Source organism: Nansenia antarctica (genome assembly GCF_963989245.1).
Source record: "Nansenia antarctica genome assembly, chromosome: 5".
Classification (NCBI taxonomy): domain Eukaryota; kingdom Metazoa; phylum Chordata; class Actinopteri; order Argentiniformes; family Microstomatidae; genus Nansenia; species Nansenia antarctica.
This window is the reverse complement of record NC_137690.1, coordinates 23,743,938-23,756,947: the sequence shown is the minus strand read 5'-3', so window position 1 is coordinate 23,756,947 and position 13,010 is coordinate 23,743,938. Positions and strand designations below refer to the sequence as shown.

The window sequence follows — 13,010 nt, the reverse complement described above, 5'->3', positions numbered from 1 at the left end:
GTATTCTAATGGCATCTTAATGTTTTGTATTCTGATGTGTCTGGAGGCAGGGTTCTTAGACATAGCAGGGAGCAGCATTTGGCATTCTTCCAGGGTGAATGGTTAACTGTCTGTGATTGATGTGACAGTCAGTACTCTACAGATATCCCTGGTGATAATGGCTCTGTGTTTGGAAGCTGTGCCCCATGCCTCACTAACGCGTCTCTCTTCTTGCCTTGCAGGTGAGCTGGTGGTTCCCATGCATTCTCCCCGCTACCCCAGTGTGGCTGAGCTGGATGCCTATGCCCAGAAGACAGCCAGCAACCCTCTCTCCATCAAGATCTTCCCCACCAACATCAGGGTCCCCCAGCATAAGCACCTTAATCGGACTGTGAACGGCTATGACACCACCGGCACGCGCTACAGCCCCTTCCCAAACCTACACACAGGGGGTTACAATGGCTTGTTAGCCATCGGCACGGTCTCTTCCAACTCCTTATCATCCTCCAGCTTTGCACACACTAAGGGTGTTCTCAAGAACTCAGAAGGTAGGCGGACTAAGCTCTCTCCAGCCCAGATAGCTGTGGCCCCATACCCGCCCCCTAGTAGTAGCACTTTAGCCAATGGCCATGGGCAAATGGTGTACCACACAGGGCCCTCGAAGCCCCCTAAGGCCCCTGGCCTATCAGTGCCACCTAACGTCACTGTAGCAGGCTCAGTGATCCCTGTCACAGGGGGGCGAGGCCTGGCCCTACCCCCCCAGTCAAACCTTCCCTCCATCCAGAGCATCATCTATCAGATCAACCAGCACTGCCAGGCCCAGGCTTTGCAGCAGGTGTGCCAGGGGGCAACCACCGCTTCCTCCAACCCCAGCCCCTCAAAGCAGGGCACAGCTCTCATGGGGGTCTCCTCAGGCGGTGGCTACGTGGCAGGCATGGCACCCCAGGCTAACCTGGTGTACACTGGGGCAGGGCTGCCAGCGCAGAGCGCAGAGGCGGTGAAGGCTGGGATGTACCCAGACGGTATGGACTACATTCTATGGCAGAAGCAACAACAACAACAACAACAACAACAACAACATCAACATCATCATCATCAACAACAACAACAACAACAACAACAGCAGCAGCAACAACAACAGGCTGTACACCGCATCTACAGTGGGGGCAGTGGGGGGGGAGGGGCTATCAGCAAGTCTCCTGAAACTTGTGCCCCCGGGGGAGGGCATATGGGAGGCCAAGTCTCCTCCTCCTCCTCCTCCCGACCCTACCACCTGACGGCCAGCGGAGGGGGTGGCCTAGACAAGGTCAGCTCCTCCCCCCTGAACTGTATAGGTATGCACGGCAACTTCTCTGTGGGACAGTACTTTGCCCCGCCCTGGAACAGCGTGCTGGTAACCCCCGACAGTGACTGCTACAACCCCCAGGAGCTGCTGGGGACCTCCACAGGAGGACCAGTCACAGGCCACAGGGAGATAGGCTACCCCCACCACCACCATCACCACCACCACCACCACCATCACCACCACCCTGCCATGGACAGCGGGGGAGGCCTGTGCTGCAGCCTGCCCAGTAAGGGTATGTGCAACACCTCTGTGCTGAGCTCCAGCCTTCAGTCTCTGGAGTACCTGATCAACGACATCCACCCACCCTGCATCAAGGAGGAGATGCTGGGCAAAGGCTACGAGACTGTGTCAGTGCCACGGCTGTTGGACCACCAGCACGCACACATCCGCCTCCCTGTTTACAGATAAAGGGAGAAGCAGGGAAGGACAAGAGATAAAGAACGATTGGGAAACCTTGATCAAAATCAAAGCAGAGGGACAGAGGAAGAGACCTTAGTTTTAAGGGTACAGGTTTGTTGAGATTGGCACTGCTTTAAGCAGCTGAGGGGCTCAAAGGAGGGAAGCGATTGTGTTGTGTGGACCCTGTGTTTGGAGATGTGGGCAGTCTCTCAGCTCAGAGGTGGGAGTGATTATCAGCAGGGGAGAAAAGGGATGTCAGGAGTTTGGTGTATCCAGACCGAATATGGATTCTCCAGATGTTCCATCGTGTGGTTTGCCAACAGGATTTTTCAATAGATTTTTTTTCTGTCGTTTTTTGTTGTTGTTTTCTTGATTTGACTAAACCTTTTGGTGAGAATCATAGCTTGACATGAAGTGCATACAGCCACCTATATTCCCCTTCCAAATACTAAGTACTAAGACACTGGGGTACTAGTCACTGAGAGGGTCTCAAAGGGCCAAAGTTTAGGGCTGATTTTAAAACTCCAAAATAAATAATCACACACACTCACGCACACAAAAAGACCAAGATAAACATACGTATACACAAACACAGATATACAAAGAAGGTTTAAAGAAAATGGGATCAGTACTTTGGTATGATGTGCAAGAATCATAATGTCGAATGAAAATGGTAAAGTACAATATTAGTAATTATTGTTGTTATAATTGATACTATAAATTGCACTGCTTGGAGTTTTTGAAAAAAATGTGTTAACTTTGGAGTTTGGAATTGGGTAGTTTGAATATGATATATTTAAGAAACTTGAAAAACTTGAACCTATTTTTGTTGTTTTCTATATTTGTAGGTATATTATATGCATTGGCTGCTATGGGGAAAGGTGTCTCAAATGATTTTTTTATTGTTTCCTTTTAGGTTTATTCATTTATTTTGTTATTCCTCCTCAAGCTGATGTGCAGTTTCTGAAGTCCTGGTGTGAGACATAGTCGCTGCTTTGGTTCTCTGAGAACCTAGCCAGAGAGCTCTCTTTCCTAACCAACACTGGAATCTACAGTAAATCTTAAAAAACACTTATTAAAAAGAAAATCTTGGAAGAAAAGATGAAAAGAATTGTCACAAATGAAGAATGTTATGATTGGGAGGTTGTTTACATGACCTCTTATGTGTGTTTTAGTTTATATTTTATTTCAATCCCCAGACTTTTTAATGTGTCATCATGATGAGATGTGTGCTCCCTCGACTCACCCAATCCCCCCAAACTACATATTTGACTTCAACAAAGAAGTCTCTGTCTAGACACCTGAAAATTAGGCTGGATCTGCTTTTTAGCTGTTCAAGGCTTCAGACATACCTCTCTATACTTAGCTAGTATAGAGCGTTAGTCCTCTCATGCCACCCTTTGAAGTAAGGCTTTGGTGTTATTATTCCCTTTTACCGTTTGGCACTATCATAGGAGGAGTGAGAGCTGGGACCAAAGGGGAGTCTGTCCAGGGTGCTTTATGCCCCAAACCCCCCAACAAGAACAAATGAAACAATCATGTCCTGTCCTCTCCAGTGATGTGAGATGGGATGAGGTTCACTGCTTTTCCTGGTCCATTTCAGCCCATGGTTGAGATGCATTTAGCTCAGGCCAGTCATTGACTTTATGATTCAGAACATTGAAATATTTATTATGACTGTGAGTTTCCCTTGAATGTACTGCACTTAAATTACTGAGATGTCTAATGCCTTGTGGGACTCAAGTGAAAAAGGAAAATTGGATCAGTGCAGCAGTCCTCTGGTCCTGAATTAGCATTTCTTTTGTCAGTCAAATTTCACTGGTAAATTGAATTTATTAACTGGAGAGAGAGCTGGGGCTTTGTCATGGGGAAATGCTGGCAACAGTCTAGATTTATGAAGTGCAATTATTATGACTGTATTAACATTTTTCTCTGAGCTTACACCAAAAAAATGTAAACTACAGTTGTGAATACATTCCCTATGTACTACATCCCCAATCCCCAACCTTTTTTGTTTTGAGGTGTAAAATAAATCTCATTTAAGAATATATTCAGAAGCCACATCTTGGCTTTGAGGTCTGTCATTATTTTTAAATGTGTCCTCTAGAAGTCAGGGATAACATAGAAACAAGTCTGAGGTAAAAGATTCCTTATTTGACAGAGAATCCCCTTGGTTTTCTGGAGTAGACCATCAATTTGCAAATGCATATGACTGTTTTTAGATTTTTTTTAATCAATATCAGCCACCATACTGTACCAGCTTTTATAGAGTTGCTCTTTTGCTTTACGAATCACACTCAAACTGCAAATGACTTGTATGCGGTACATCCACACACATACATCTCATGCTACTGAAAACATGTATAACCTACCCACACACTTGCTATCACAACATTTTATTTGAAGATACTCCAACATCCCAAGATTTAGTAGAGCCACAGCAAGAGGAAAGGTAAACGAAGAAGAAGAAAAAACAGTTGTACCTCAATGAATGAAGCAAACGAGATAAGCGTTTTCCCTTAAGATAACCTCCCTCCTAACCTTAACCGTGAGACTTAAATGGTAAACTAACAGTGCTTGTGAAAGTGCTACTGTGTTGGAAGGCTGACAAAGCGCTTACACCAAGGAATACCAAGCCTCTAGACTTGCACTACTAGTAGATACTGTAAGCCTCCTTTACATTCCAGTGAAATATTTTCATGTTGTTTCAGTGGCTTAATACCCCTGCTGCCACAGTTCTGATTCCAGCATATTTTCTTTCTTGTAGAAATATTTAGACAGATTTACAGAAGATACATCAGTCTCAAATCCCCTCCCTTTGGCTTCAGCATCCAAGCATTAAACCATGTCATATGATGTTGGAGAGAGGCAAAGACTTGGGCTTTGCTGTCAACCCTTTCCAACAAGAGGCGGTTTGTGCTAGCATGGCCTCCCAACTAATGGGAATATTGGGAGGGACACCTGGCTGCCGGACACTGAGAGTAGAGGATTCATTCACAGGATTGTAAAGTGATTATTATAACGGACCGGGAATAATCAATTATATTTTAGGTTTCTAAAACCCAGAACATCCAGATATCTTAGTGATTTCTGAGTGATTAGAATGATGCTGCAGGTCTGATATGTACAGTACAGTTAGAGGTTCACTGAGATGTATTCACACACAGGCTCCAAACAGTCTGTCTCTCTGCCTCAGACCTTTCCATAGTGCTTTGAGGGAGAGAGAGGGGGTTCCTGGTAGTGGGATGTATCCTTCCCTCTGTTGCTCCTTTCGAGGATTTCTGGTTTGGACAATAAACGCTCCGCCATATTAGGATAATGGAATTAAATTTGGAATAGATTTGTGACTGAGTCCATCCATGCGGGGCTCTCTCAGCTGCAGAGGCAGAGTGGCATATGGCATGTCATTATCTAAGCCCTCCCTCCCACTGGCCAGAGCCAACTGGGTTCAGCGGCACTTAAACAAACCCAGGGTTAGGATTGAGGAGGGGGGAGGTGGGGGGGCACTGAACCACAGCCACTGCAGCGTCTCTGAGGGCCTCCATACCACACCACACCACACGGACACCCCACCCACCCTGGGCTCTGTGGGCTGCTTTGAAAGCTTGGCCGTATTTGATGGAGGGGATTTGTTTTCAGTTGGATTATGCATGGCCGTGCCCTGGCTGCCTGAGAGGCCCTGCGCACTGTGACAGATCTCGATGACAGAGGGAGAGGGAGATGGAGAGAGAGGGGGAGTGGGGTGAGGGAGATGGAGAGAGGCTGAGGATAGAGGGTCCCTGAAGCATTTAGTAATCAGGATAATTGCCACGTTGCTGGTGCTGGTTTCAGCCACAGTCAGTGACTCTGTGGTCCCATACTCCGATCAGCCCCTGAGCGCTGAGGACAGCAAAACCACAGTGTGTCTCTGATGATGAGGTATACTAGCCACTCACATCAAAGCCCCACTGCATAATCTGGCCTCTGTCTCATCAAAGGACTACACAGGAGTCAAGTCTCCATTGGTCCTCCCTTTAATAAACTATATGTAAGAAAAATTCCAAGATCTTGCTTTTGCTTTCTGCCCAATTTTAGAATCTAGTATTGATTCCTGAAGGACAGTGGTGGATGTATAACAAACTTTTTTTACAAAAGGGAATGACCTTCCTATGTTTAGTGATATCTTTCTGTGCCATCATATATTATAGTTTATGTCGCCCTGAGATGTGTATTGATCGATGCATCTCCTCCTGAGTATCTCAAGGGCACTGGGACACTGAGGTGGAAGACCTTCTGAGGCCAGTGGATAAAGGTGAAGAGGGATAGACTGTATACTGGGTGTAAAGATCTCCCAGTTAATCCTCCAGCTTCAAGTCGTGCAATGTCCTTCACCCTGTGTGCTGAGGTCTGTTGCCATGCTTAAGTACTCCTGATAGGAGTGAGGGCAGAGAGAGGGGACAGTGGTAGGCCAACCAAGGCCAGCTTTCTACTCTCTATAAACAGAGGGGGGGGGGGAAGAGGAGGAGAAAAAAACAAGGGCAGCTGCTCTCTCTCTGTAGAGTCTTGGCTCTGTCTCTAACCTTGCATACACACAGATGACAGGGGGGGTGCTGTCCTCCCCCAAAGTGCTCTGCTCAGACCCAAAGGGCCGGCTCCAACATGTCCCTTGGCTGCCCTTGGGCCCCTGGGGCTCCCAATCCTAGTGTCCTCTCCTATCCCCCTCCTTCGCCCCCACTGCCAACTGGAAATCATCAGCCACCATTTGTATGAAGCAAAGATTTGATTGAATCAATGATTCAAATTTACCTGAGGTACACTTGTAGAGGTGACCTAAAAGCCTGACAGTTATTGCACAACATCCATATTGGGCATGGAGTTACTGTAGCTGTTTTTGCCAACAGTTGGAGCACAGTTATGATCCCTAATAGGGACTGATGATACAATCTACAGCTGGCTGGCATTGCGTGTGAATATCATTCAATTTGAATGTACCATAGTGTTGATTTGATTATAATCCTGAACACATCAAAAAAGTAAACTCATTGCACAGATCAAATAATATAATCAGGCTCTACCCAGAAGCCCTTGTCCCTAAGAGCACTGCCTGGGGAGCTCCTCTGTCAAGGAGATGCAGCTGGTCACAATTTCCAACGCCTTAGAAGATGCTTTTTTATATTATATTTCAACTGTATGTAACAGCTGGAAAAGCTTCTATAGCACCCAAATCTCTTATGTACTGTATTTCCTGTAGTGGGGTATATTGCTGCATCCAATCTAAACACAAAAGTCTGGGGATTGTTCTTTTGGTTCTAATTTTATTTATTTATTGTTTTGTGTGGCACTTGTTCCTGTGTAGACAAACAGGGCTGATTCTACAAAGATCTCCAATGCACCAACGCTGCCAAAGTCTGAGGGTGCCGCAACCTTGAGAAAATAATATATATGGAAATAGGAAATCTATAAAGCATCTCTCTTATTGTTCTCCCTGCAGTGTTGTATTTATGTTTTAAAATGATTTTGTCTCCTCAGGATGAAAAATGTGTAAAGAATACCTTGCTTTTTTGGATATAATAATATAATTATATATATATATATTATATTATATATATATATATATATATATGAATCTTAGATTTCAAACGAAGGGGTCTGAATAGAAAAAAAGCTGTAAAATCCTTTAGCCTTGGGGATTTTCAACTTTTGAATGTGCCTACAGCCAAGCATCCCTGTGATTGCTTACCCTCTACCCCACCCCACCTTTACAATCTCCTAATCTCCTTGACAACCACCCCCCACCATCACCTCCTCTGATCTGCTGAAACTGCCGCTGTACGCCCCCCTCCACCCCCCACCCTCTCAACCCAGGTGCCATAGTAGATATTCTAACTGTTCCCTGCTTTTTTGTCAATCTCAGGACTGAAATTTCTTTATTTTGATGTAGATGGTTAATTTATTCTCTCCTCTGTTCTGTAATATTGTTTTTGACATTAAATAAATAAAGCAAATGACTTCTATGTCCATGGCTCTAGTAATTTTTATTGTCATACCATAATGTTTATGATATTTTTTTACTACGATACACCAATCTGAATGTACACTCTACATACTCTCTCTCTCGCTCTCTCTCTCTCTCTCTCTCTCTCTCTCTCTCTCTCTCTCTCTCTCTCTCTCTCTCTCCCACTCCCTCTCCCTCTCTCTTACCATCTTTCTCACCTCTTTAAGCCCCCCTGCCTCCCTCCATTAGGTCCTAACTGATTACGGTAACCAGGGTAAGCATATTAGTGGTGGGATTCTGAAGCTTCTTGAAATAAACTACTGTATGAGCACGGCCATATGCTGGCCTTTACAATCCCAACTTTACAATTTGGCCTTTTCACCCTATTTAAAGAATTCCTCTCTATTGGTAACATGGTGGCCTGAAAACCATTATTTCCTGCAGTTATACAGTTTGATCATTTTTGTTGCATCATAACAGAGATTAGGAGCCTAATTGTTTGCTAGGGAGGGAGACTTAACAGAGACAGTGAGTGATACCTGTTTGATTGCGCAATGCGATAACATTTTTCCAGGATGAGGATTTGAGGGGAGGACACAACTCCCTGGAACAAATCCCTGGGAACTTTTAAAGATGGGCTTAGATAGTGAGAGGATGAGATCAGGCAAGCTTTGGATTAAACTCTCTTTACACTCAATTTAGCGAGGTGGCCAAATGGAGGTGTCCTTTCTATGAAGCCTAGCAGCTGGTGAGATACATGGAAGAAGAAAAAACAGCAGAGGTTTCTACAAACAAGGATTGACCCCATTTTTATCCCTGATTACTTCGGGGTCAATTGAGAGCCTCTGACCTTTCTATCACCTCCCCCTCCTCTCTCTCATGTACAGTAGTCTCCAGGATCCACAGTGACATTGGCCATGTCCGGAGGTTACCACTCAAGGTCTAGGGATCTCATCAGGCTCACCATCCCAAAAGCCCGCACTGTTTTCGGCCGCAACTCCTTCAGTTTTAGACGATTAAACGATTAGACCACCTTACAGAACACACTCAAACTCATAGCACTCACATCACTTACCATTTTCAAAACTAAACTTCAGCAGGTCATAGTTGACTGTTGTTCCTGCTGATTGCCCCCCCCCCCCACACACACACACACACATGCGCGCTTCATACTGTTCATACTGCAACCTAGGTATTGTCACTATGCTAAATTTGTATAATATAATACGTTTTGCAAAATGTAAGAAAATTGTGTATACTCGAAATGCCAGGTTGGCATACTAGATTTGCCTTTTCAGATTAGCATGAATTCACTGCATACTTATCAGGAACTCCTTTCCGATTTTAGGGGGGCAGTAGTGACATTTAATCAATTACCATGGACATCATGGACATCATGGATTAGCTACTGACGATTTATCAGTATGAATGATATATTTGTTTATTTTACTAAACAGTAGGGTCTAACTAGTATGTTAGTAGTAGAATAGTATGAATGAATGAATGAATGAATGGTCTTTATTGTCATTGCTATAGTACAGCTACCAAACAACGACATTTGGGAGGGGGGGCTCCCCTGGTGCTAGGAAAGAAAAAAAAACTAAAAAAACAAGAAGGGAAAGGAGCTGGTTTACATAAATAAAGGCTATGTACACTATCCACTATACTATACTGTACAGATAAAACACTGTGCTGTACTCTATGCTATGCTATACCTATTCTAACATTTCCTATTTCTCTGCAACCTTATGTACCCTAGGGTTGTCATATTGCACATAGTGTTATTGCACATTCATTTAAAGTGTCGCAGTTTGCAGGCTTGAAATGTACACATTTGTGCCTCAGCACTACACCTGATTTTTCAATTCAGCAGCTGCCATCAATCCGTCCAGACTGTCCAGGGCCCAGAACCTAGATCTTTGCTGTGTTCAGGGCCTGGATGGCCCTGGGGTAGAAGCTGAGCTTCAGTCTGTTTGTCCTTGCGGCCATGGTCCTGTACCGCCTGTTCGAGGGCAGCCGGGCAAAGTGTTCGTACCCAGGGTGGGATGGGTCTCTGGAGATCTTGGAGGACTTCCTGAGGCAGCGTGTGTTGTACAGCTCTTCCAGAGAGGGGAGGGGGGTGCCGGTGATCTTCTGGGCTGTTCTCACGACTCTCTGTAGCGCATTTCTCTCTGCGGCTGTGCAGCTGGAGAACCAGTTGCAGATGCAGTAGGTGAGGATGCTCTCCACTGCGCAGCGGTAGAAGGCCACCAGTATCTCCTGCTTGTTGTGGTCCTTCCTGAGGACTCTCAGGAAGAAGAGCCGCTGTTGTGCCTTCTTGATGATGGCTGCTGTGTTGTTCTTCCTTTCGTTCCTACTTTCTTAGTAGTATGGTTAGTATGCAGTATATACTTTTAGTAATCAGTAGGCAGTATGAACCTCCGGACATTCCCATTGGCTTATGGCTCTTGTACTGTACTTGGAAATGTATAGTTATTTACATGTGTCATTAACTCTGAATGTGAGATGCAAACTTGAGCAAATTTGAGTGTCATTACTGAGAAAGTGTACATGTACGGTATACTGCCCTGCATGTTTTATATGTGCATATGAGAGTATGCACAATGCACATTCAAGTACACTCTGTAAGCACACGCTGCATGAGAGTCACCACATTTGCAAACACTGCCACAGAGTGGAAGTACAAGCACTCAATTTAAATGTTTAATGACACTGGCACCTCCAATCCCCAAAGATTAGCCCCCCCCCCTCCCGATCACCACCTCCCTCTCACCTCCCAACCTTTCCACCCACCTAAAACCTCAGATAAGCCCCAGACTGATGAGCCAGCCGCCTCCACCAGAGCGTGTGGAGCTGGGAGACTGCACACTGATTTCATACACGCTCACTCAGACAGAAAAGGGGATCTGTGGAGCAGAAATGCTTCTCTTATTAGCAAAACTCATTCACCTGCACGGCACATTGAGTCCCTGGCAATTTCACAATAAATCAGCACAGACGCCCATGGAAGCCGAGTAGCCAGCGGACTGTAGCTCTCCCGTCACCCTGCCCTCACCTGTCATTTAGACATTCTGAAGCATCTCAAATTCAGCAACTCCTCTGATCATAGACAAACAAATGTCATCATGTCTAAGGCACATTCAAGCCACACTATGTATCCCTGTTCCTCCTTCTCCCAATGGGTAGATTTATTTAGGAATGTCCCACCTTGGTTGGATATTTCTCCAGTGTATATGAAAAGATTTTCAGAGAATTACTTCAAAGGCAAGAATAATTAACTTTGGTTAAAGAACATGTCTGAGGCAATGAGAGATGGTTATAAAAAAAACGTGTAACAGCACCACCGAAAAGATTTGAATGACTGGGGTCAACTTATCTCTTTCTCCAGTTAGGATGTTGCACATATTTTGCATTTTTATTGGTCACTTAATGACCAATTATGACCAATTATGAAGTAATTTACTTCATTCTTCGTCATTCTGAGCCTATGATCAATATCTGTGGATATTGTTTTTATAGCTGTGTTAGAGCTACAGTAGACTAGTGCCTTTGAAGTAGTCTACAGGCAGAATTAACTTTTTCATTTACTATTGGGGGCTTTTGGGAAAGAGTTTCATGCTATCAATATCATAATGTAGTGTTGACAAACTAAGACAAAAATGCACTGTGTGGGGCGTAGCACATTAAGGCGCAGACCATCGCAAGGTCCCTGGTTCGATTCCGGCCATCGACATATCCTGCATGTCATCTCCCCTCTCTCTCACCCACACTTCCTGTCAATCTCTGCTGTCTCTTCCTCAATAAAGTAGAAATTCCATAAAAACATTTTAAAAATATAAAAAACAACAACAAAGTGCAGTATGTGTGGGAGAGTCAATCATGAGTGGCGAACTGAACTGAAGTCCATAACAGATCAACTTCAGGCTCATCAGGCTCAACTTATTATGACATAATTGGCTGGACAATAGCTGGACGATATGTTCTGCCAAGCTAAAGCTAAGTTATACAAGAGTTTGCCTAATGAGAGTAAACAATCCCTCACAGTTACTAGGGCCCCAATACACTGATCCCTCTTGTCTATCACTTTTGGTGTTGCATCAGAGACACAAACACTTGGGTTGCACAGTGCATGGGAGAAAAACCACTCTGTTAACGGTTTATACTTCCTGTGCAAGTCTGCGGTTCCAGAGTTGCTGACAGTGACACTAGCAGGCCCTGGCCCTGTCCTACTTAAGAGGCTGCAGGGAGGAGGGAAGGCCACGTTGTCAGCAGCGGTAGGTGCTCAATGCTTAGATAAACCTGGAGGATTAGTGGCCCAGTTAAAGTTGGGGCAAAGAGGATTAGCCTCTCCTGTGAGGTGGCAAAGAGATTCCCAGTGTCCTTCAGCGGTGCTGGTCTGGGAGTGAGTGAGTGAGTGAAGGAGGGATGGGAGGGAGAGAGGGGAGTGGGAAGGTGAGTTGAGGCCCTGTGCATTATGGGTAGAGGGCCCTACAGCACTTATGTGTCTGAGAGACAGAGGTAACTAAACCTGACAAAAGAGGTTGATAGGGTCAAGATGGAAGGATGATGCTTAGTTGCTTAGTCACAGCTCAAAGCAATCAGGTGCTTTGAGCTGTGATACTGTAGGGATAGATGTTCGACAATGTCTGTTCATTGGGAAAGCATACTGTAAATTGGCAGGTGTTGTATGAGACCACTAGGTGAGGCTACTAGATTCAGAAAAAAAAGTTTGAAAGATCGAAAACAATACAATAAGATGAAAAGTTGGAATTTAGAGATGTCCAAGAACTCTATCTACCGTGAGAATTTTGAGATTTAGACCTCTGCAGCCATCTGCTGGCCAATATAGGGAGTATATTAGTAGTAGTAGTAGTAGTAGTAGTAGTAGTTAGTATTATTATTAGTATTAGTATTATTATTATTATTATTAGTAGTAGTAGTAGTAGTAGTAGTATTTGTATTATTATTATTATTATTATTATTATTATTATTATTAGTAGTAGTAGTAGTAGTAGTAGTAGTAGTAGTAGTAGTAGTAGTAGTAGTAGTAGTAGTAGTAGTAGTAGTAGTAGTAGTAGTAGTAGTAGTAGTAGTAGTACATAGATGGAGACATTTTGGTAAAACATGTGTAACAGGATAAATTAAAAAAATATTACAGTGAACAAGAATTTATGTTTGTTGAAAATTGTATTACAAAAAATTGCAATAATACTTTAACGTAGAAACAAATCTGAAAATATTGAAAAATCAGTTAGAATATTGTCCCATAATCAATAAGGGCCACCATTCTACATTGCAGATTTCTCACTGCAA

The 13,010-nt window shown here is 44.1% G+C and overlaps 1 protein-coding gene across 1 annotated transcript in view; it reads left to right on the top strand.

Moving 5' to 3' along the window:
• The window catches only part of fam222aa (family with sequence similarity 222 member Aa), a 48,097-nt gene extending 44,400 nt beyond the window's left edge, over positions 1 to 3,697 (top strand). The window contains exon 3 of the mRNA XM_080532505.1: positions 222 to 3,697. Within this exon, the coding sequence (XP_080388631.1) occupies positions 222 to 1,732 (1,511 nt within the window). The 3' untranslated portion in view covers positions 1,733 to 3,697. The remainder of the gene's footprint in view (positions 1 to 221) is intronic.
• The last annotated feature ends 9,313 nt before the right edge of the window (positions 3,698 to 13,010 follow it).